This window comes from Piliocolobus tephrosceles, chromosome 7 (genome assembly GCF_002776525.5).
Source record: "Piliocolobus tephrosceles isolate RC106 chromosome 7, ASM277652v3, whole genome shotgun sequence".
In the NCBI taxonomy this organism is placed as follows: domain Eukaryota; kingdom Metazoa; phylum Chordata; class Mammalia; order Primates; family Cercopithecidae; genus Piliocolobus; species Piliocolobus tephrosceles.
The window spans coordinates 54811818-54835973 of NC_045440.1; the positions used below are offsets into that span (position 1 = coordinate 54811818).

The 24156-nt window shown below is 40.7% G+C and overlaps 1 protein-coding gene across 2 annotated transcripts in view; it reads right to left on the minus strand.

Moving 5' to 3' along the window:
• TCEA1 (transcription elongation factor A1) overlaps positions 1–23884 on the minus strand; it is a 73071-nt gene extending 49187 nt beyond the window's left edge. Inside the window, exons 1-3 of one of the 2 annotated variants that reach the window (XM_023184203.1) lie at positions 23434–23884; positions 11189–11251; positions 436–541 (exon numbers count right to left, since the gene is read on the minus strand). In XM_023184203.1, coding sequence (XP_023039971.1) covers positions 436–541; positions 11189–11251; positions 23434–23724 — 460 coding nt within the window. In that variant the 5' untranslated portion in view covers positions 23725–23884. Of the gene's footprint in view, positions 1–435; positions 542–11188; positions 11252–21684; positions 21718–23433 lie in introns of those variants that run through there. The other variant, XM_023184204.1, reaches the window with a different exon arrangement.
• Positions 23885–24156: the final 272 nt, after the last annotated feature.

The following is a 24156-nucleotide window of genomic DNA, read 5'->3' on the forward strand; positions in this document are numbered from 1 at the left end:
AAAGCAAAAGAGAGAATATGATAAAATAAATATGGCAAATATTAAAAATTGATGATATGGATGAAGGATACGGCATTCTTTCTATCATCCATGCAAGTTTTCTGTAAGTCAAAAAATTTCAAAAACCATTTCAGAAGGTATCCACAACCTTTCCCATAAGAGAAAATTCTTCTTACTGAAAGAGTTTATCCAGCTGTGTCAAAAGTTAAGAAAGCCAAATTTGACTAGCCAAAAAGACAAAAAAAAAAAAAAAAGCCCTAAAGGTCAAATTAACTCCCCTCGTCTTTATTACAAGGCACTGATTTCAGTATATCTAGATTCATTAAGAAAAAAATGTAACCATTAACTAACCATAAAATGTTAATGGTTAATGGTTATTGACCATTTGAACAAATCTCAACATCATAAATATACGTAAGGGAAGATCAATGATACCTAATAATTTTTTCCAGGATTTGATGAGAGACTTTGCCAAAGATGTAACTTCTTCGTCTGTACTCTGCTTGCGAATAGCATTAACTGACATTCCGATTCTTGTGGACTGCAAGGCAATAACAAAAAAATTATGTATACCAATTTTATTTTAAACAAACTAGTATTTCACCCACATTCTTTTCTTTCCCAGATTCCTGTTTCCATTTTAGAATTTTAAAACTTCAATTATTTGGATCCTTATAATAGCAAACTATATTAAGATACATACATCTTCAGATCAAATACGTCCTAGACTCATTAATGTTCTTATCACCAAGATCTAAAAGCATAAAATTCGCTACTGCAATAAGTCTGGTTAACTAGAAAAATGAAATCAATCTTTCCACAAGGGAGAAGTGAAGATAAATGAGGATAAAATATAAAATGTTGTATATAAGTCAGGCTGAAGCAATCATGACTAATACATGCATTTCTTTGTTTCTACACATTCTTCTACATGGATTACTTCACAGAGTACCAGCTGCAAATCATTATGAGGATATCCAAACTAAAACTACCACCTATGGAGGCTATTTATTTATTTATTTATTTATTTTGGTGGGGGGAATGCAGTCTTGCTCTGTTGGCCAGGCTGGAGTACAGTGGCACGAAGTTGGCTCACTGCAAGCTCTGACTCCCAGGTTTACACCATTCTCCTGCCTCAGCCTCCCAAGTAGCTGGGACTACAGGCGCCAGCCACCACGCCCAGCTAATTTTTTGTATTTTTAGTAGAGACAGGGTTTCACCATCTCTACTAAACACAAAAGCTATGACAGCCCAAATATGGACGATAAATAAAAAATGGAAAATTATTTAGTAAGTTCAGGTTGTTAGCAGACAATCTTTCAAACATATGGTCTCGATCTCCTGACCTCGTGATCCACCTGCCTTGGCCTCCCAAAGTGCTGGGATTACAGGTGTGAGCCACCACGCCCAGCTATGGAGGTTAAAAGGCTTTATTTTGCCAGGAACCAGCATATAATCAGAGACATTAAAATACACTTCACAAAATATAGGTAAAATTTAACCTGTGATAATTACATGCCTAGAATTACGCTTAGAGCATCCACATTCATCAATCCTTTTTCTAACAACCCTTCAAAGTTGAGATTATCCCTATTTTTAAAGACGAAGAGATTGGAAGTAACAATAACGTACCCAGCATCACACTATTACTAACCAGCAAAGCTGGGACTTTTTTTTTTTTTTTTTTTTGAGATGGAATCTTACCCTGTCACCCAGGCTGGAGTGCAATAGGGCATGATCTCGGTTCACTGCAAACTCCACCTCCCGGTTCAAGTAATTCTCCTGCCTCAGCCTCCCAAGTAGCTGGGATTACAGGCGCAGACCACTTCACCCAGCTAATTTATGTATTTTTAGTAGAGACGAGTTGCACCCATTGGCCAGGGTGGTCTCAAACTCTAGACCTCAGGTGATTCACCCACCTTGGCCTTCCAAAGTGCTGGGATTACAAGCATGACCCATCAGCCCAGCCAAAAGCTGGGATTTTAATCCAGGTTTGTCCAGTGCCAAAGTCCATGGTCTTTCTAGCACATCAGTGGTTTCAAATTGTGCTCAAAGAACACAAAAGCTACGACAGCCCAAATATGGATGATAAATAAAAAATGGAAAATTATTTAGTAAGTTTGGGTTGTTAGCAGACAATCTTTCAAACATATGGTCTATGGAAGAAAAAAATAACAAAAGGAATTCTTAGTGGTGAAAAAAAGAAGAGAACCCCTATTGTAAGCTTTATGGCAGAAAAATATACCAGTACTTGAGGTTTCCTTCTAAATTATTCAACCCTCTCAACAAAGAGACAGATTCAGGATCTAAGTTTTATTCAATAATTTAGAATATGTGGTTGGCTAGAGTGTCATATATCTCTTTTTTTTTTTTTTTTGAGACGGAGTGTCGTTCTGTCGCCCCCGGCTGGAGTGCAGTGGCGCGATCTCCACTCACTGCAAGCTCCGCCCCCCGGGTTCACGCCATTCTCCTGCCTCAGCCTCCCGTGTAGCTGGGACTACAGGCGCCCGCCACCTCGCCCGGCTAGTTTTTTGTATTTTTTTTTAGTAGAGACGGGGTTTCACCGTGTTCGCCAGGATGGTCTCGATCTCCTGACCTCGTGATCCGCCCGTCTCGGCCTCCCAAAGTGCTCGGATTACAGGCGTGAGCCACCGCGCCCGGCCGAGTGTCACATATCTCTTAGAAAGCTGAGCAAAGCAGACAAGATTGAACAGCAGAAAGATAAAGGGACTCCACAGTTTCAAAGCCCCAAATAATTTGGGGTTAACAAGGCTAGTTTACTAGGAAAAAACTCTACTTTTTGAATGTGTGGAGGAAATAACTTATTAGTGTGTTCTGAAGTCTAGAACTGACACAAATGTGCAAAAAAATAAAATGGCACTTTACTAGGGGCTTGCAGGAGAGCAAAGGTGTAAGGAGATGATGAATAAACTATGTACTGCTGGGTGACTGCTTTTTAATTATCAGAGGATGTTTTGATTACTAAAAAGTCAATGATTATCCTGCTTAGCCCCAAACAAAATCTATACTAACAATATAGTTATCTGTAATAAACATTCGTATCTATGGAAGAGACTGTCAAGCCAAAATAATAAGAAATGGGGGGGCACGGTGGCTCACACCTGTAATCCCAGCACTTTGGGAGGCTGAGGTGGACGGCTCACGAGGTCAGGAGTTCGAGACCAGCCTGGTCAACATGGTAAAACTCTACTTAAAAAAAAAAAAAAAAAAAAAAAAAATTAGCCGGGCGTGGTGGTGAGCGCCTGTAGTCCCAGTTACTCGGGAGGCTGAGACAGAAGAATCGCTTGAACCCAGGAGGCGGAAGTTGCAGTAAGCCGAGATCACGCCACTGCACTCCAGCTTCCAGCCTGGGCTACAGAGCAAGACTCTGTCTCCAAAAACAAAAAGAAAGGGTGGGTATGGTGGCTCACGCCTGTAATCCCAGCACTCTGGGAGGCCGAGGCAGGTGGATCACAAGGTCGGGAGATCGAGACCATCCTGGCTAACATGGTGAAACTCCATCTTTAAAAAAATGCAAAAAAATTAGCTGGGTGTGGTGGCATGTACCTATAGTCCCAGCTACTTGGGAGGCTGGGGCAGGAGAATCGCTTGAACCTGGGAGGTAGAGGTTGCAGTGAGCCGAGATTGCACCACTGCACTCCAGCCTGGGTGACAGAGCGAGACTCTGTCTCAAAAAAAAAAGGAAGAAAAAAAAAGAAATGAGGCTGCTGAGGTAGAATGAAAAACAAAGATGTGAAATAAGTTTTTTTTTTCCTGTGGGGGTACTATGGAAAAAAAATGGGAAAAAAAAGTAGAGGAAAAGATTATGAAGCTATTTACTTGGATAAGCAAGCCTGGAGTTGCCTCTAAGAATTCCCTAGGAATTTTTCCTAAAATTGGTATGCTAAGACTTACAAAATGTAATAGATAGGTTATACGAAAGTATTCTGTGCTCAAGTGTCCTTAGGAATTGTGGGATTATAACTGTTTTCTTGACTGCAGGACTAATGAAAGCTTTCAGGACAAACTGTCCATTGTGAAACTCTAGCAGATAAAATATGTGCCTTTGCCCATGATTTCTATAGAACATCAGGTATACAGAAAGAAAGACATTACCTTGGAAAGGTGGAAAGTGCATTAAACAGCCTTAGGGGTCAGCTGCACACTGACGGTAAAGCAGAAAGGAATGAGTACTGAGATCAAGAGACACTGTTAACATCACAGGAAACAAGCAGATTTGGTGTGCTCCAGAAGAAAAGTCTCCTTTGTGATCACTCATGAGTTTTTGCCAAGATGATCTGAAGGTAGCCACTAAATCTTAAGGTAAAAAACATACAGCTACTGTACAGCTACTATAAAACACATATGTAAAACATACATTTAAAACACACACATATAAAAGACAACATAAAAGAAACACACAGCTACTATAAAACATTGTTGAAAGAAATTAAAGATGACCTAAACAAAATTTTAAAATCCCATGTTGATAGACTGGAAGACTTAAATGTTAAGACTGCAATACTAATCAAGTCGAACTACTGACTCAACGCAATGCCTATCAGAATTCCATCTGCCTTTAGTGTAGAAATTGACAAGCTTACCCTAAAGTCCACACAGAAATACAAAGGACCCAAAACAGCCAAAACGAAGAATAAAGTTGGAGCACTCACAATTCCCTACAGTAACCAAGACAGCATGGTACTGGCAAAAGGATGGACATGCAGATCAATGGGATAAATTTAAGACTCCAGAAATAAACTCCTACATTTTTCATCAGCTGATTTTTGATAAGGATATCTAGACAATTCATTGGAGAAAAGAATATTCTTTTCAACAAATGGTGCTGGAACAACTAGATATCCACATGTAAAAGAATAAAGCTGAACCTCTTCCTTACACCACACACAAAAATTAACTCAATATGAATAGGAGTAAAGCTTCATGACCTTGGATTAGGGAATAGTTTCTTAAATATGACACCTAAAGCACAAGCAATCAAAGAAAAAATAGAATATATCACAAGTTAAAACTTTTGTGCTTCAAAGAACATCATCAAGAAAGTAAAAAGATAATTCACAGAAAAAGAGACAATATTTGCAAACTCTATGTCTGATAAGGGACTTGTATCTGGAATATATAAAGAACTATTACAACTCAATAAAAAAAAAGACAATCCAATTTAAAAACGGGCAAAGGATCTGAATAGACATTTCTCCAAATAAGATATAAAAATAACCAACAAGCACATGAAAAGATATTCAACATCCTTAGACATTATGGAAATAAAAATTAAAGCTACAATGAAATACCACTACACCCACTCAAATGGCTATAATCAAAGACAAACAGCAACAAGTGTTTGCAAGGATGCAGAGAAAATGGACCCATTTACTGCTACTGGAGATACAATATGGTACCGTGGCTTGGGAAAAGAGTCTGGCAGGTCCTCAAAATGTTAAACACACAGTTACCACATAAACCAGCAATACCACTCCTAGGTATCTACACAAGAACAACAAAAACATATGCTCACACAAACTTGTACATAAACACGCACAGTAGTGTGATGCATAACAGCCAAAAAAGTCTAAACCCATCAACTGACAACTGGAAGAACAACATGTGAAATATCCATGCAACTGAAAATTATTCAGCCATTAAAAGGCCTGAAAATTCTGACATAGGCTGCAACATGGATGAATCCTGAAAATATTAAGCCAAGTGACAGAAGCCAGACATCAGAGTTCACATACTGTATGATTCCTTTTATATGAAAACTCCAGAACAGGCAAATCTATAGAGACAGAAAGATTAGTAGTTGCCTAGGCTGGAAGGAGGAAGACTAGCTGGGGGAATGGAGAATGACTTTTTGGGGTGATGAAAATGTTCTAAAGTTAATTGTGGTGATAGTACCAAAATATACTTAAAAACAATGAATCATACACTTTAAATGAATGAATTGTATGGTATGTGAATTATATCTCAATAATACTGTTTAAAAAAAAAAAGAACGAAACATACAGCTATGTTTACTATCCTTTTAATAAGTTCCAAGATGGCAGGGGACCTTGTCTTGTCTGCCACTATATTCAGCATGTGGAATAATGTCTAGCACACAGCAGACACTTAATCATGATTGAATAATCTACTATACATAAAAACTTACAAAACAAGCCCAATCTACTACTGGCCTAAATACTTGCCTTCCTGTTTACTTCCCCACCTTCAACCCATACCCACCTTCTACTCTGCTCTCTCACTCTGCTCAAAGTTTCCTGCACTCCTAATTGGAAACTCCCATGGGCTCTTCAGATTTCATTTGATTTAACCAGTCTGTTATATCCCAACTCTGTTTTCCCTTTTTCCTAGGTGATCTAACCCACCTCTATGCTATTACTTCCCAAATATTTCCTAAACCTGTCCTTTCTCCTATATTCTAGAGCTGTTTACATATATGGCTATTTAAAATTTGTTAAAATTAAATGAAATTTAGAATTCCGTTCCCTAGTCATATTTCAAGTGCTCAATAGCCTCATGTAGTTAAGCACTACCGTATCAGTCAACACTCACATCAGAAACATTTCCATCACTGCAAAGTCATACTTGACAGCACTGCTAGGGAAGGCTGTCTTTCATTAACAAATTCCCCTTCTCTCCATTTCTTGCTATTATCTTAGTTTAAGCCCTCATCACTCCTCACCTGAATAGTCAACAGGTCTTTCAGGCTCCAGCTTCCCATTTCCTCCAATGTGCAAATATGGTCACATACTCCCCTGCCTAACACCTTTCAGTAGTAATGCTCTCAGCATCACATATGAAGCCCTGCGTGCCATACCACCTATGTCTTTAAAATCCTGTATGCAACTAGCTCTCCCCATGTCTTTAACCCTGTTTGCAACTAGCTCTCCTTTATTTTCACTTCTAAATGCCACACTGCTTCCACATACTGTTTCCTCTGCTGAAATACCTTTCCCGGTCTATCTGCTGAGGGAGAACCTAGTCATCTTTTGAGACGTGATTTCAGCTTTATCACCTACATAATGGCTTTCTGCACCTCGCAGATTATGTACTTAGACTGACAAGTAAACTTCTTTGTGCTTCTTCTGACCCTTCTTCTTTCCCCCAGATGAACACTGTATGGACTTTTCTTTGGGTACCTACATCTTAGTTTACATGTCAGCTTTCCTCTACTAGAATTTAAGCTCAATGAGGGGGGAAAGGCCTGATCTTATTCATTTTTATAAATCCAGCACAATTCTTAATCATAGTAAAACTCAAATGTTTGTTATACAAATACATAGGCTTTCCAAAGAAGGAAACCCAGGAAAAAATTAGAGATGGTCATAAATATTAACCCTATCCAACCTCCATACTCTCTATAACTCTACAAGTACCTGTTAAATAAACATTGGGATTACTATGTTGTTTTTGACGTGGATTTCCCCACATAGGTCTGTCGGGATAAAGTTATGCCTCGGTAAGGGCCTAGCTCAAAGGAAAGTTTATTCTTAGAGTTGACTTGCAAGAGAAGTTGCAAGTCAGGAACCTGAACTCAGAAGGTAGGACTTCATGACTTACTTCCTTTCTCTTCCTGGGGTCTAGAGATAGAGGAGGAGTTCTTTTTTTTTTTTTTTTTTTTAATACAGAGTCTTGCTCTATTACCCAGGCTGGAGTGCAGTGGTGCAATCTCAGCTCACTGCAACCTCCGCCTCCTAGGTTCAAGCGATTCTCCTGCCTCAGCCTCCCGAGTAGCTGAGATTATTATAGGCACATGCCACCATGCCTGGCTCATTTTTTTGTATTTTTAGTAGAGATGGGGTCTCACCATGTTGGCCAGGCTGGTCTCAAACTCCTGAGCTCAAGTGATCCACCCACCTCCAGCTTCCAAAGTGCTGGAATTACAGGCATGAGCCACTGGGCCAGCCTAGAGGAAGAGTTCTTAACCCTTTTTTTGCACCATGGATCCTTCTGGCAGTCTGGTGAAGCATATGGACCCCTTCTCAGAATCCGTTAAAAATAGATTAAATAAAATACATAGGATTACAAAGCAAACCAATTATGTAATATACAATTACAAAATATTTTTAAATGTAAGACAGTAATGTACAAGCTCCCTTATTTGTGTGTGTGTGTGTGCGTGTGTGTTTCTTTTTTATCAAGACAGTCTTGCTATGTTGCCCAGGCTGGTCTTGAATTGCTGGGCTCAAGCAATCCTCCAGCCTTGATCTCCCAAAGTATTGGGATTACAGGTGTGAGCCACTGTGCCAAGCCCTTTCTTATTAAAACATTAAGTAAGACCTAGCATAAGGTATAACAGCAATAATAACGAGCAATTTCAATACTTTTACAATATAAGTAAACTGAAGTTAAAACATCTGTGAATTATTTTAGTTTCAGTCATAAATACTGGTAATACAACTGTGATTTAGTGTTTTCACAAATGAAAGAAATGTTCAATTTCAGTTAGCCATTAATGAAAATAAATGTGACTTTTTTTCTCAATCATGTTCACACACCCCCGCCACCTTTCCCTATATTCTGAATATAATAGAAATGTCAAAGAATATTGACATTTCTATGGGATAATAAAAACATCAACCAGAAAATAACAATATTCATGTTATTGGCTATATTAAGTTTCCTTTTTAACACTTTGACTTTTGTCAAAGTTTTATTTTTATGTTTCAGTCTTGATGGAAAATTAAAATACACTCATGCCTGTAATCCCAGCACTTCAGGAGGCCAAGGCTGGTGGATCACCTGAGGTCAGGAGTTTGAGACTAGTCTGGCCAACATAGTGAAACCCCGTCTCTACTACAAATACAAATATTAGCTGGGCGTGGTGACAGGTGCCTGTAATCCCAGCTACTGGGGAGGCTAAGGCAAGAGAATCACTTGAATCCGGAAGGCTGAGGTCGCAGGTCACACCATGGCACTCCAGCCTGGGTCACAGAGTGAAACTGTGTCTCAAAAAAAAAAAAAAAGAAAGAAAGCTTCTGCACAGCAAAGGAAACAACAGGGTAAAGAGACAATCTGCTGAACAGGAGAAAATATTTGCAAACTATTCATGTGAAAAGGGACTGATACCAACAATAAACAAAGAAGTCAAACAATTTAACAACAACCAAAAAACAAATAATCCCATTAAAAAGTGGGCAAAATGCTGGCCGCAGTGGCTCATGCCTGTAATCCCAGTACTTTGGGAGACCAAGGCTGGAGGACTGCTTTGAGCCCAGGAGTTCAAGACCAACAAAGCGAGAACCCAGTCTCTAAAAAAATTTTTTTTTAATTTAGCCAAGCGTGGTAGCATGCTCCTGTAGTCTCCAGTTACCTAGGGGTTAGGGATGGGAGGGTGCTGAAGTGGGAGGCCAGGAGGTGGAAGGCTGCAGTCAGTCATGATTATGCCATTGCACTCCAATCTGGGCAACAGAGAGAGACCCTATCTTAAAAAAAAAAGGGGGGGGCAAAGAACACAAACAGATATTTCTCAAAATAAGACAAACAAGTGGCCAACAGGTATAAGAAAAAATGTTCAACATCACTAATCATTGGAGAAATGCAAATCAAAACCACTATGAGATACCATCTTCCCCCAGTCAGAATGGCTATTATTTAATTTTGATATTTTTTGAGACAGAGTCTCACTTTGTGGCCTGCGCTGAAGTGTAGTGGCGCAATCTCAGCTCACTGCAACCTCCACTTCCTGGGTTCAATTGATTCTCGTGCCTCAGCCTCCTGAGTAGCTGGGACTACAGGCATGCACCACCACACCTGTCTAAATTTTGTATTTTTAGTAGTAACGGTGTTTCACCATACTGGCCAGGCTGGTCTTGAACTCCTGGCCTCAGGTGATCCGCCCACCTCAGCCTCCCAAAGTGGTGGGATTACAGGCGTAAGCGCCTGGCCCAGAATGGCTATTATTAAAAAGACAAAAAAACAACAGATGCTGGTGAAGATGCAGAAAAAAGGGAACTCATAAACTGTTAATGGGAATGTAAATTAGCACAGCCACTATATAAAACAGTAAGGAGATTTCTCAAGAACTAAAAATTGAAGTACCATATGATCCAGCAATCCCAATACTGAATATTTATCCAAAGAAAATCAGTTTAACAAAGGGGTATCTGCACCCCCCATGTTTACTACAGCACTATTCACAATAGCCAAGATACGGAATCAATGTAAGTGCCCATCAATGAATAACTGGATAAAGAAAATGTAGTGTATATACACAATGAAATCCTATCAGTTATAAAAAAGAATGAAATCATGTATTTGCAGTAACATGGATGGAACTGGAGTTATGTTAAGTGAAATAAGCCAGGCAGAGAAAGACAAGTATCACATGTTCTCACTCCTATGTGAGAGCTAAACAGTGGACCTCACAAAGATAGAAAGCAGAGTGCTGGATACCAGAGACTGGGAAGGGTGCATAAGTGAGGTAAGGGAATGAAGACAGGTTTGTTCATGGGTACAAACACATAGTTAGACAGAAGGAGTAAGTTCTAAGGTTCCACAGCAGAGTAGGGTCACCATAGTTAACAAAGCATTATACATTTCAAAATAGCTAGAAGAGAGGGCTTAAAATGCTCCCAACACAGAGAAATGATAAATACTGAAGGTGAGGGATAACCTACATAACCTGACTTCATTATTATACATTCTATGCATGTAACCAAATATCACATATACCCCATAAACATGTATAAATGTTATCAATAAAGAATAAGACTTCAGTAATGAATCTGTGTAATGTCTACTAGACATCAACTGCGTACATGCTTGACTGGTGCTGAAAAAAAAAAAGGGAGAGGAGTGACACTTTGCCATCCTCACCCTGAAGCTAGCTTCATGCTGGCAGCAGCTATCAATAATAGATCAAGAAAGGGAAATCTTAGAAGACCAAATCAGGGCCAAGAATCCAACTTCCTCTCACAGTGAAATTTCACTGCTACTGTCAACTTTAGAGATTCAGGTTTTATTCTTCTTAAGAAAGGCAACATTGCTCTATAATGACAACTTAGTAGATTATTGATTTACATTGCCATCTGTAAAAAAAAAAAAAGCAGTTAATAATGGTTTACACCATTATCAAGACAGTACAAAAACACATTGGGACTGAAAATGTTTCAGTATTTTATGACGACTACCTATTAAAAAAACTGTGATGCATAAAAGCACATACCTGCAATAATTCCAGGGTCATAGGAATATTCTTAAGCTCCTTTAGCAAATCCAATGCTCCAGCCTACAAAATAAAACAATTTCATATTGAATTCCCAAGATGGTAAAACAGTGACTAGCCAGAAATAAGGTTCATGGGAGAATCACAGAAAACACCTAAAGAGGAATAAATCAGATAAGGAGCAACAGCACCAGCCATAGGTTGTAGCCAAATATTCCAATTTGATACTAATTCAATCTATCATATTTCATCTAATCGAATACGATCACATTCTATTTCATTTAGTCTAATAATTACTTAATGTACTATACCTGGATAAATCACATCTTTATATACCATCAATAAAGAAAAAACTATTAAGCTATGATACAGTGTTTTATTATAACTTTTTTCTTTTTTTTTTTTTTTGAGACAGAGTTTCACTCTGTCGCCCAGGCTGGAGTGCGGTGGTATGATCTCGGCTGGCTGCAACCTCTCCCTCCCCTCCTGGGTTCAAGCGATTCTCCTGCCTCAGCCTCCAGAGTAGGTGAGATTACAGGCATGCACCACCATGCTGGGCTAATTTTTGTATTTTTAGTAGAGATGGGCGCCAAGCTGGTCTCAAACTTCTGATCTCAGGTGATCCGCTTGCCTCGGCCTCCCAAAGTGCTGGGATTACAGGCATGAGCCACCATGCCTGGCATTATAACTTCTTTTTACTTTTGCTTATTGAGAGAATTATTTTAGAGCTGAAGTTTTTACCACGTCACCTTTTACATATGCAAAAATATATATGTAAGTAAAACAAAATTGGCTAAGGTGTTACTAAAAGTACTTAACGTTCAGAACTTTTTGACTCAGATTCAATAGTATCTGTTTTTACCCCACAAAGAGCTGTTTAAGAACACAAGTGACAAAGCATTTCATAGAAGAATCCACAAAAAAGCTAATGCCGTGAGCTCTCGGGCTGGCTTTGTAATAGTGTGCACAGCTGCTTTTCACCTCCAGTGCTCTTCACAGTCATTTAGGTTCCTCAGGATTCAAAGAGTACTTCACTAATCTCTCAGATTTCCTTCCAAGCCAGTGACACTCATTCCACAAGTTTTGATGCTAGGTTTAGCATTCTGCCTGTGAAAGAACACCACAATGGTCATCTGGCCAATGATATGTATACCTATCCTGCTTTCTAAAATGTTAAAGTATGAAAACAGGCACCCTACAAATCAATGAAATACAGGCTATGCCCCCCTCCCCCAAAAAAAACAGAAAGAAACACAGCATGTCGCTCATTAAACACACCAAAGGGAAAAGCGAGCAAAGACTCTCATAGTATCACTTCATTTCTTAAATATAAAATCAAGTAAAGGCTTCTAGTCATGTAATTTTTCATTTAAAGGTGACAGACATAAGGCTTGGCCTTCGAGAATAAAACCATTAGCTTTTTTTCTGGTAACAAAGAGTTACATCATTTTAATTTAACCCAATACCTCATAAATAAAAATTTAAGTTCAATAGAAATTATGACGTTATTATAAATAATGTTTTAATTATTTGCTGTTTAAAGATCTCTCCTGATCTTAAAATTCTATAAATTCTTCCTATTTAGAGTCATCTAGAAACAGTAAAACATTGAAGTTGTTGGAAAAGAAATCTAACACTGACTTAAAACATATTATTAAACAAGAATTTCTACAGGCATGACATTTTTGTGGGTAAATGAAGTCTTCAATCCCTTATCTGCAAATTCCCAGACCAAAAACCTTTGAAAAGCAAAAGATTTCTAGATTTCTCATAGGTAAACTCATTTGGCAGCTAAACCTAATCACAACACATGTAAAGCTATTTGTGTTCTATTTATGCCATGTAATGTGAATATTACAACTGACTATAGAAATGTTAAGGCCGGGCAGGGTGGCTCACACCTGTAATCCCAACACTTTGGGAGGCCAAGGTGGGTGGATCACGAGGTCAGGAGTTCAAGACCAGCCTAACTAAGATAGTGAAATCCATCTCTACTAAAAATACAAAAATTAGCCGGGTGTGGTGGCAGGTGCCTGTAATCCCAGCTACTCAGGAGACTGAGGCAGAGAACTGCCTGAACCCAGGAGGTGGAGGCTGCAGTGAGCTAAGATCTCGCCACTGCACTCCAGACTAGGCAACAGAGTGAGACTCCATCTCAAAAAAAAAAAAAAAAAAGAAATGTTAATGTCTGGTTGCTGAAGTGCCCAAATCCTGCTGGGGGGTATTATGTAATATATGATGTATGCACTAAATTATCTTTACAAAATCGGGAATTACCAAATATATCAGACCCTAAGGGTTTTGATTAACACACTGTAGAAGTCTGGGCAACACAGCATGACCCCCTATCTACAAAAAATAAAAATAAAAAATTAACTGGCTACAATGACCATAGTCCTAGCTACTCCAGAAGCTGAGGCGGGAGGACTGCTAGAGACCAGAAGCTTAAGATTACATGAACCATGATCATGCCACTGCAGTCCAGCCCATGCGGACAGAGTGAGACTCCATGTCTAAAAGAAAAATTAAAAAACAAACAACAACAACAACAAACAGATTGTGGGCCTGTATTCTCTACCATTGACATTTTTCTTCTATCCATATTTCCAGGATTTCTGATCCACTTCTGACCAAGAATCACTTAATAAGGATAAAGAATCACACTTCTAGAAGTTCCTTAAAAAGCAGGATTTCCTAAGTATTAAGTTGATTCTTCTAACATATCAGCAACGAGACATACAGTTTAAATTGTTTTCCAAGTAGAGGCAATATATTTGCATTAATTTTGTTACTTTCCCTTTCTACTCAGCTTTCTGGTGAGGCCATGGTTGGAAGAAAAAGCTAAAAGTAACACTCACGGAATAAAACTATGACCTTTCTGAAAATTGTACTGTGTTCCAACCAATTCAAGTAAATATTTCACTGAAGGGTCTTTAAGAAATAACTATGGGCATGGGCTGGTCGCGGTGGCTCATGCCTGTAATTACAGCACTTTGGGAGGCCGAGGCGGGCAGATCAACCTGAGCTCAGGAGCTCGAGACCAGCCTGGCCAACATGGCGAAACCCCATCTCTACTAAAAATACAAAAATTAGCCAGGCATGGTGGCAGACGCCTGGAATACCCCAGCTACTCAGGAGGCTGAGGCAGGAGAATCACTTGAACCCAGGAGGTGGAGGTTGCAGTGAGCCGAGATTGTGCCACTGCACTCCAGCCCGGATGACAGAGCAAAACTCCATCTCAAAAAAAAAAAAAAAAAGACAGACAAAAAGAAATAACTATGATGATGGGAATGAGTGAAACGCAAAACAGATAATCATATATTAATACGGTGACAACAAACTTTGAGTGTTACTACGTGCTTCGCATTGTTAAATACTTCACATAGATTTAATTCCATCTTCACTATAAACCCTATAGAAGCAAGTATCTATTATCTCCATTTTACAGATGAGGAAATATGTCAAGAAACTTGCACAAGGTCCTATGATTACTAACTAGAAAAGGTAAGATCTACTCTAGTAATGTCAAATGTAACAAGCTCTACTGCGCTGGGGATACAGCAGTGAGCAAGACTGAAACCCTTTCTGACATCAGGGAATTTCAAAACAAACAGAAATCTTTGATAATCTATTTCAAACCCTTAATTACACATAAAAAAGAAACTTAAACCCAGAAAAGGAAAGTGACTTGCTCAAGGTCATACTGATGGGTAGTAAGGACATGAACTAGTCACCTGACCCTTATATTGCTGCCCTTTCCCCAGCAGTGCACCAGTGGCAGCACTCCTTTGTGAACTCAGGTAACTAGTACCATCAAACAAGAAGCTGTATTTTAGCCTTCCCCAAGCATCGCCTAAATGTCAAGTCTAGGCCAGGCACAATGACTCAGCCTATAATCCCAGCACTCTGGGAGGCCTAAGGCAGGAGGATCACTTGAGCCCAGGAGTTCGAGACCAGCCTGGATAATGGAATGAGATCCCACCTCTGTTAAAAGAAAAGAAAAGAATACATGTCAAGTCTATGAGATTGTAGCATCTCCTATAGATGATGCAAGAGAAAGACAGACTCTTCTTTAATTTCCAGAGCTAAATTTAGTTCACACTACTGGCTGAAAGACAAACTACAGCTATCACACTATTTTATTACATTGTTGGTGCTCCTATCTGATAACAGAAAAAAAAAGTGATTTTATAAACCATGATACTCAAAAACTTGTACTATGTGCTAGGTATACTCAAGACCATGTAGGATACAAACATCCCTCTCCTCAAGGAGATATAAAAAGGAGGGAATAATGGGGATTTACAGTTAAGAATATTGTGTACATATATGACAGATTTAGATTCAAATCCATGCTCTGACATTTGCTAACTACAAGATCTTGGTAATGTTAGTTGTTCTTTTCAAGCTTCAGTTTCTTTATATGTAGGTGACCATAATACACCAACCTTGAGGAGTAGTTAAAACAGTCAAATGAGGCAACATTACACAGATGAAGTATCAAAATAGAGGGTCTGACACATAGGATGGTTGATGAGGAGTACAAAGATATACAAATAATTACTTATTTCTACCATAACAATAATCTCCAAGGGCCATAAGCCGGCATTTTCAGTGAGCATATTTAAGCTCAATCAAGTAAAACAGTTACTTCTTCTATAATAATGTCTTCTTCATGAAGGCATTATTATAAGATTTCAAGGTTTAAAAATTAAGATATTATCTTTCTTTTTTTTTTAAGACAGAGTCTCACTGTGTCACCCAGGTTGGAGTGCAGTGGCGTGATCTCAGCTTGCTGCAACCTCTACCTCCTGGGTTCAAGCGATCATCCTGCCTCAGCCTCCGAAGTAGCCGGGACTACAGGCACCCGCCACCACACCCGGTTAATTTTTGTATTTTTAATAGAGATGGGGTTTCACTAAGTTAGCCAGGCTGGTCTTGAACTCCTGACCTCGTGATCTGCCCACCTCGGCCTCCTAAAGTGCTGGGATTACAGGCGTGACCCACCGTGCCTGGCCCATTATCTATTTTCTTAAACAATGAATTATAGATATTTAAGTTATAGCTCGGTAACATCACTATAAAGCCAGGACTTATATTACTATGTCATCTCAAATTCGCAGTTAAACTACACCAAAAGCACAAGCAACAAAAGAAAAATATATATATAAATTCATCTTCATCAAAATTAGAATCTTTTATACTTCAAAGGCCACAACCAAGAGTGGACAGACAACCCACAGAATGGGAGACAGTATCTGCATATCTAACAAGGGTCTAGTATTCAGAATATAAAGAACTCTTACAACTCAATAATAAAAAGATAACCCAATTTTTTTTTTTTTTTTTTGAGACAGAGTCTCGCTCTGTCGCCCAGGCTGGAGTGCAGTGGCCGGATCTCAGCTCACTGCAAGCTCCGCCTCCCGGGTTTACGCCATTCTCCTGCCTCAGCCTCCCGAGTAGCTGGGACTACAGGCGCCCGCCACCTCGCCCAGCTAGATTTTTGTATTTTTTAGTAGAGACGGGGTTTCACCGTGTTAGCCAGGATGGTCTCGATCTCCTGACCTCGTGATCCGCCCGTCTCGGCCTCCCAAAGTGCTGGGATTACAGGCTTGAGCCACCGCGCCCGGCAAGATAACCCAATTTTAAAATGGGCAAACCCACTGTGTACTCCAGCCTAGGCAACATAGCCAGATCTTACTCTTTTTTTAAAAATGGGCAAAGGATCTGAGCAGACATTTATTTCTCCAGAGAAGATATGCAAATGGCCACGAAGCAATGAAAAGATGCTCAACATTGTTAATCACAAGGGACATGCAAATCAAACCCACAATGAAATACCACTTTACACCCACTAGGAAAGCTATAATCAAGACAAATGATATTGGTGAAAATGAGGTGAAACTGGAATCCTCACACACTGCTAGTTGGAATGTAAAATGGTGCAGCCACATTGGAAAGGTCTGGCAGTTCCTCAAAAGGTTAAACATAGTTACTATATGACCCAGTAATTATTCTCTGAGGTATACACCCAACAGAAATAAAAACGTATGTCTACACAAACACTTATACAGGAATGTTTTTAGCAGTGTTGTTCACAGCAGCCAAAAAGCTGAAACAGCCCAAATGTCCACCAAATGATGAATGAATAAGCAAGCTGTGGTCATGTGCAGTGGCTCACACCTGTAATCCCAGTACTTTGGGAGGCCGAAGCGGGCAGATCACCTAAGATCAGGAATTCTAGACCAGCCTGGCCAACATGGTGAAACCCTGTCTCTACTAAAAATACAAAAATCAGGCTGGGCAGGGTGGCTGATACATGTAATCCCAGCACTTTGGGAGGCCGAGGCAGGCGGATCACAAGGTCAGGGGTTCGAGACCGGCTTGACCAATATGGTGAAACCCCATCCCTACTAAAAATACAAAAATTAGCCGGGCGTGGTGGTGCGCGCCTGTAGTCCCAGCTACTCAGGAGGCTGAGGCAGGAGGATCGCCTGAACCTGGGAGGTAGACGTTGCAGTGAGCTGAGATTGCGCCACTGCACTCCAGCCTGGGCAACAGAACGAGGCCCCATCTCCAAAAAAAAAAAACAAAAATTAGGCGAGGTGGCAAGCACCTGTAATCCCAGCTACTTCGGAGGCTGAGGCAGGAGACTCATTTGAACCCTAGAGCGGGAGGTTGCAGTGAGCCAAGAGGGCGCCACTGCACTCCAGCCTGGGCAACAGAGTGACACTCCATCTCCAAAAAAAAAAAAAAAAGTGTGGTACTGTGTATCTACCAGTACAGTGGAGTACTTTTCAGCAATAAAAAGTAATAAAATACTGAAAATACTGGTGCATAATATAACATGAACTGACCTTTAAAAGACTATACTAAGACTGGGGGCGGTGGCTCACGCCTCTAATCCCAGCACTTTGGGAGGGTGAGGCGGGTGGATCACCTGAGGTCAGGAGTTTGAGACCAGTCTGACCAATATGGTGAAACCCTGTCTCTACTAAAAATACAAAAATTACCTGGGCATGGTGGCTTGCACCTGTAGTCCCAGCTACTCGGGAGGCTGAGACAGGAGAACTGCTTGAACCTGGGAGGCAGAGGTTGCAGTGAGCCGAGCCGTGCCACTGCACTCCAGCCTGAACAACAGAGCGAGATGACACTCTGTCTCAAAAAAAAAAAAGACTACGCTAAGCAAAAGAGGCCAGTTACAAAAGACCACATACTGTATAATTTCACTGAGAGAAAATTTCCAGCTTTGGCAAACACACAGAGACAGAAAGTATATTCGTGGCTGTCAGAGGAGTTTGAGAAATTGGTGGGGGCACATGCGGGCTGAATGAGGAGTGACTGCTTAATAGGTACACGGTTCCTTTTCGCAGTGATGAAAACGTTCTAAAATTATACAGTAGTAATAGTTGCACAAGCCTGTAAATACACTAAAAGCCACTGAATTAACAGTTGACCGTCAAATAACATGGGTTTAAACTGCACAGATTCACTTAAGAATTTTCTTTCACCTCTGCCACCCTAGATGACAAAACCAACTCTTCCTTTCTCCTCAGCCTATTCAATGTGAAGACAAGTAGAATGAAGACCTCTATGACAATCCATTTCCACTTCATCAACAGTAAACATATTTTCTCTCCTTTATGATTTTATTTTATTTTCCTTTTTTTTTTGAGACGTTGTCTCCCTCTTTCGCCCAGGCTGAGCGCCTATAATCCCAACACTTTGGGAGGCCAAGGCAGGCGGATCACTTGAGTCCATGAGTTCTAGACCAGCCTGGGCAATATGGTGAAACTCCATCTCTACAAAAATACCCAAAAAAGGCTGGGCTCAGGGGCTCACGCCTATAATCCCAGCAATTTGGGAGGCTGAGGCAGGTGGATCACTTGAGATCAGGATGTTGAGACCAGCCTGAGAAAAATGGCAAAATCCCATCTCTACTAAAAATACAAAATTAGTTGCATGTGGTGGCACACACTTGTAGTCCCAGCTACTCAGGAAGCTGAGGTGGGGGAGCTGCTTAAACCCAGGAGGCAGAGGTTGCAGTGAGCCAAGATCATGTCACCACACTCCAGCCTGAGTAACATGACAGAATGAGTTATACAACTACAAAAGTTATACTACTTGACCGCATGCAGGTAGGGAGGGGGGATGGTGTGAGCACCACAACCCCTGCATTGTTCAAGAGTCAACTACACTTTAAAAGTGAATTTAATTCTATTTCTTAATAAAGTTGTTATTAAAAATTGTGTAGTCATTCTAAATTTTGACTTATGCTAATTAATCTAACTGGTATAGATATGAAAGTTTTGTTGCAGTTGCTGTTTTAACCCAGGTACTTGGAAATGTAAATAAATATTTCAGGTATCCCAGCTCCTAAGAAATTCTAACATCTAATTTCAATTTCTCTCCCTGCAATTTAATTCCACTCAACCTTGAGCCTTGAATTAAATAAATAAATAAACCTCAACATTACCCACAAAATCTCTCCATGAACTTCAAAACTTTATGTCCTTGCCTCAATCCTCCTTCTATAATCTAAATGAATCCTTTACAAAGAAAGGCAACCTCAGATTGTTTTTTAGGCCTTACTATATCCTTTAGGCCCACAATCCTACACTAGAAGCATTTTATATTCACTTAATCCTTACTAAATTATCTCCAGTTTACCATGACGAAAAACATTTTAGTGATGACAAAGAACTTGCCTAAAATCACACAGCTAAAGTTCAGAAAAGCCAGGATTTGAACACACATTAGGAGTCAGACTTGGTTACCGACATCAAATCAAAGTGACGAGACAAAAGCTTAAGCAGAAAACAGCTAATACCTAAAAATTTTGAACTACTTTCTGTAGTTCACTATGGCTTGGTCATGTGCACTTGAGATCAAGTACACATGTGGGACAACATCTTGGGTAGAACTAGGGTTAGGATATTGATCTAGGTATCTAGGGAAACACACCTGCCCCAAAACAGCAAGTTCACACTCTTATTTGCTGATTTTATATTCACTTAATTGTATCCATGCATGGTTCAAAAACAGATGCAAGGGTCTTCTAGAGAGACACTGTAGCTTAACAGAGTAGTACTACTTTTGGAGCAAAACAGATTTAGATTCACATCTTCACTTGGCCACTTACTAGCTATTTGGCTTAAGACAATTCACTTAACTTTTCTAAATACTTAGCATCCTCATTTTCAGAATGAGGATAATATTCATGTTGCAAAGTTGCCTGAGGAATACATGGAATAAGGTGGGTAAGTATTTAGCAGAATACCTGGTCAGAGTAATAGCTCAATAAATGGTAAGCTGTTTTTATTTTAGTTAAGTGTGACACCTACGGTTTTAGTAAAACAAAATTATTCAGGTAAAGCAGCAGCATGTTAAAATATTTTTTAAAATTATATCTAAATTTGCACTTAAATTTGTCAATTCTGATGACTATTACTCTTCAAACTTAACTTTTTCAGGTTGGACGCAGTGGCTCACATCTGTAATCCTAGCACTCTGGGAGGCCAGGGCGGGCAGATCACCTGAGGTCAGGAGTTCGAGACCAGCCTGGCCAAAATGCTGAAATCCCATCTCTACTAAAAATACAAAAATTAGCCAGGCATGGTGGTGCACACCTGTAGTCCCAGCTACTAGGGAGGCTTGAACTGGGGGGTGAGGTTGCAGTGAGCCAAGATTGCATCATTGCACTCCAGCCTGGGTAACAGAGTGAGACTGTCTCAAAAAAAAAAAAGAAAAGAAAAAGAAAAAAAAGTTAACTTTTTCATAATATAAAACATTTAAAAAGTTGACAGAAAAATCTGAAAACTACAGAAAAAAAGAGAAACAAATATACCATAATTCTACAACCCCTAAAACACGTTCTACTGAATTACTGAACACTTAAAAAGCCATCTGTGGGCCGATGATGTATTTGGGGAAAAGACGAGTGTCATTCTAACCATTTCTCTTTCTCTGTATTTCATCAGCCTGTTTGAATTTCCAGAGGACAGGCAGGGAAAATGTTGGGGAAAACAAAAGTACAAAAGCCAGTCAGTTTTACTTTTCTTTTTGGGAGGTAAGTTTTCATATTGGAAAAGTTTTGAACTACCTGAAAACTTAGATTTGAGAAGAAAACTTAGATTTGAGGATTATTTGTGGAGTTAGTTCTCATTCTCTTCCAGGCTCATTACAAAAGATGTGAAAATTTGTTGACGATTTGAGAACTGCAGATAAATATGAACTTACACTCTCCACACTTGCCCACTAAAAAAATTACTCATTTTAAGAAACACCTATTAGAAGAAACAAAATCAAGCAAACATCTAAAGCATTAGATGATTAAAGGATACATATTACAGCCTAAGTTGGAGAGAAAATTACTGAACAAATGGCTTTTTTCCCTGGGAGCTTCTACTGTGCAAGTCTGGGGATCTCTAGGCATAGAGAAAAATTTTCCAGTTTAAACAAAATAATGAAAATGTTACAATAATCAGATAACCTACCAAATAACCAGAATTTGAAGTGGGACATGAAGGGCCATATCAATGGGGGGAAAAAATGGCACTGGTAATATCTAGAACAGAAAATAAACAGGAAATACTTTAAAAGGCCAACATTTGCAAATACAGATTAACAGGGTATGAAATGAAATACTGGGCAATGCACCTGTTAAAGGAAAAAGGGGAACAGAGGATGTTTGAAGTCTTATGTATTTAGTGCTAGCACTAATTTCTGATCTAGCTGTCATGTGGAAAGCATGCTGTCCTGAAGAAAACCTGGGTCCTGGCTTATTCCAAACTACACAGTACTTAATTTAAGTAGTAGTACCTAATCTCTCAGTGTCTTAATCTGTAAAATGGATGCCCTTTATGTACTCACAGCTCTGTGTGAATCACAAAAGAATTCTGAGCAGATGCTTTTTAACTCCAAAGTGCTGTACAAATCAGAGCATCCCTTTTCTCTTCACATTAGTTTGACATGGAATTTACTTCATAGATGGAAGAAAAATTATTTCGGGTACACTGATGATGAAAATGTGCCGAACGTGGTGAAACAAATTTAAGTGAAGACAATTATAGAAGTTTACCTGAGAGGCCAGGCGCGGTGGCTCACGCCTGTAATCCCAGCACTTTGGGAGGCCAAGGTGGGCGGATCACCTGAGGTCAGGAGTTTGAGATCAGCCTGGTTAACATGGTGAAACCCCGTTTCTACTAAAAATACAAAAAATTAGCCAGGCGTGGTGGCACACGTCTGTAATCCCAACTACTCGGGAAGCTAAGGCAGGAGAATCACCTGAACCCGAGAGGCGGAGGCTGCAGTGAGCCGAGATCAAGCCATTGCACTCCAGCTTGGACAACAAGAGTGAAACTCCGTCTCAAAAAAATAAGTTTAGCTGAGAACAGATGAGTCTGAATCAAGGGACTGAAATCAAGGACTGAATCAAGGGACAAACGGGCAAACTGTAGAAACTAGTAGTATGACGACTTCTTACAAACCACAAAAGGACATGCTCACATAAACATTCATCAATAACAAGAAAATGTCATCAGTATTAACGGTAAACCACTTAAAAAATACCCAACAATATGATTTGTCCATATCCCTCTACCAGAATTCTGGTGAATGTGCGTGCTTTAGTCATAACTCTTCTGTACATTACGACAGGACAAGACCCGCTTTTTATAAAACGTTTAGCAACTCGCCAAGAAACTGGCACACTTTACCTTTTTAATCGCTAAGCAAACATGCAGCTCAGCTGAGATAACCAGGCGAATGTTCAGTCCTCTTCAAAAATAAGATACAAGAGTTTTACATTTTACCAGCCTGATATCTAATACCGATCACAAGCCTCTATTTAATGCTCTTTCTAGATGTTGGCCACGGATCACGGAAGAGTCCATTCTTTCAAATTCTGAGGACTTTCTACGCTTCAATTCCTAAGCTAAATTGCCAAGGTTTTACTACTACGAAAGTTTAAAGTCAACGGAGAGCGTGCCCTAATCCCTAAATCGATTAGGTTTATTACACGGCATCAGCGAGGGACTGGAAATACAAGAACGAGCGGGTCCAACCGCCAGTGGCCGCGGGACCCGACGCCCTGGGCCCGGACACCCTCCCCGGGGACGCGGGCGCCGCGGGCCCGGCTCCCAGACGAGAGGTTGCAGGGGAAGGGGAGGGAGAAGGAGCGGGGGACCCTAGGGCCGGACCGCGGCTCGGCCTCCCTCCTGGCCCGCGCCTCTCGCCGCGCTCACCGCGTTCTTCTTCTGCACCATCTTGTCCATCTTCTTGGCAAAGCGAACCACTTCGTCCTCCATGGCTCCGGCAGGTCTTCTCCGCGCCCAGCCCGCTGGCAAGGGAAAGTGGGCGAAGCTGGAGCGGAGGACACGGCAGGAGCGACCCCCAGCGCGCGGCAAGCCCCACCACCGCAGACCCGGGCCTAGGCCCCCTTCCGCACAAACCAAGCCCGCGGCGGCGGCGGCGGCTGTGGCGGCGGCAGCAGCTCCTCCTCCCCAGGCAGGACAATCGAACACCGCGCGCGACATGCAGGCGCTACCAGTTGACTGCAGATCGCTGGGAGGGGACGAGCCCAGGTTCCCGCCAGGCGGGCGTCGGGCTAGTGGGCAGGCGTGGCTTCCGTCATGGAAGATCCCAGGTTTTGCTGCGCGTCCACCTCCGGCCCCGCCCCCGCACAGGGCGGGTTTTCGGCCCTCAGTTGCCTCGGGACAGCCGGAAGTTTTAGAACTCGCGGAGGCCCAAGTAGTTCGAAACTGGCGCAGATTCCGAGCATGGAACTTTGGCAGGTTTTAAAGTCTGTGGGAAGCCAACCACTTTCTCCATAGGAGACTGCTACAGGGAAAAACGGAACCCGCGTCCCCTAAATTAGGTTACGAAGTTAGTCGTTTTAAGAGTTCCTTTTTTTTGAGACCGAGCTTCGCTTTATCGCCAGGCTGGAGTGCAGTGGCGCGATCTTGGCT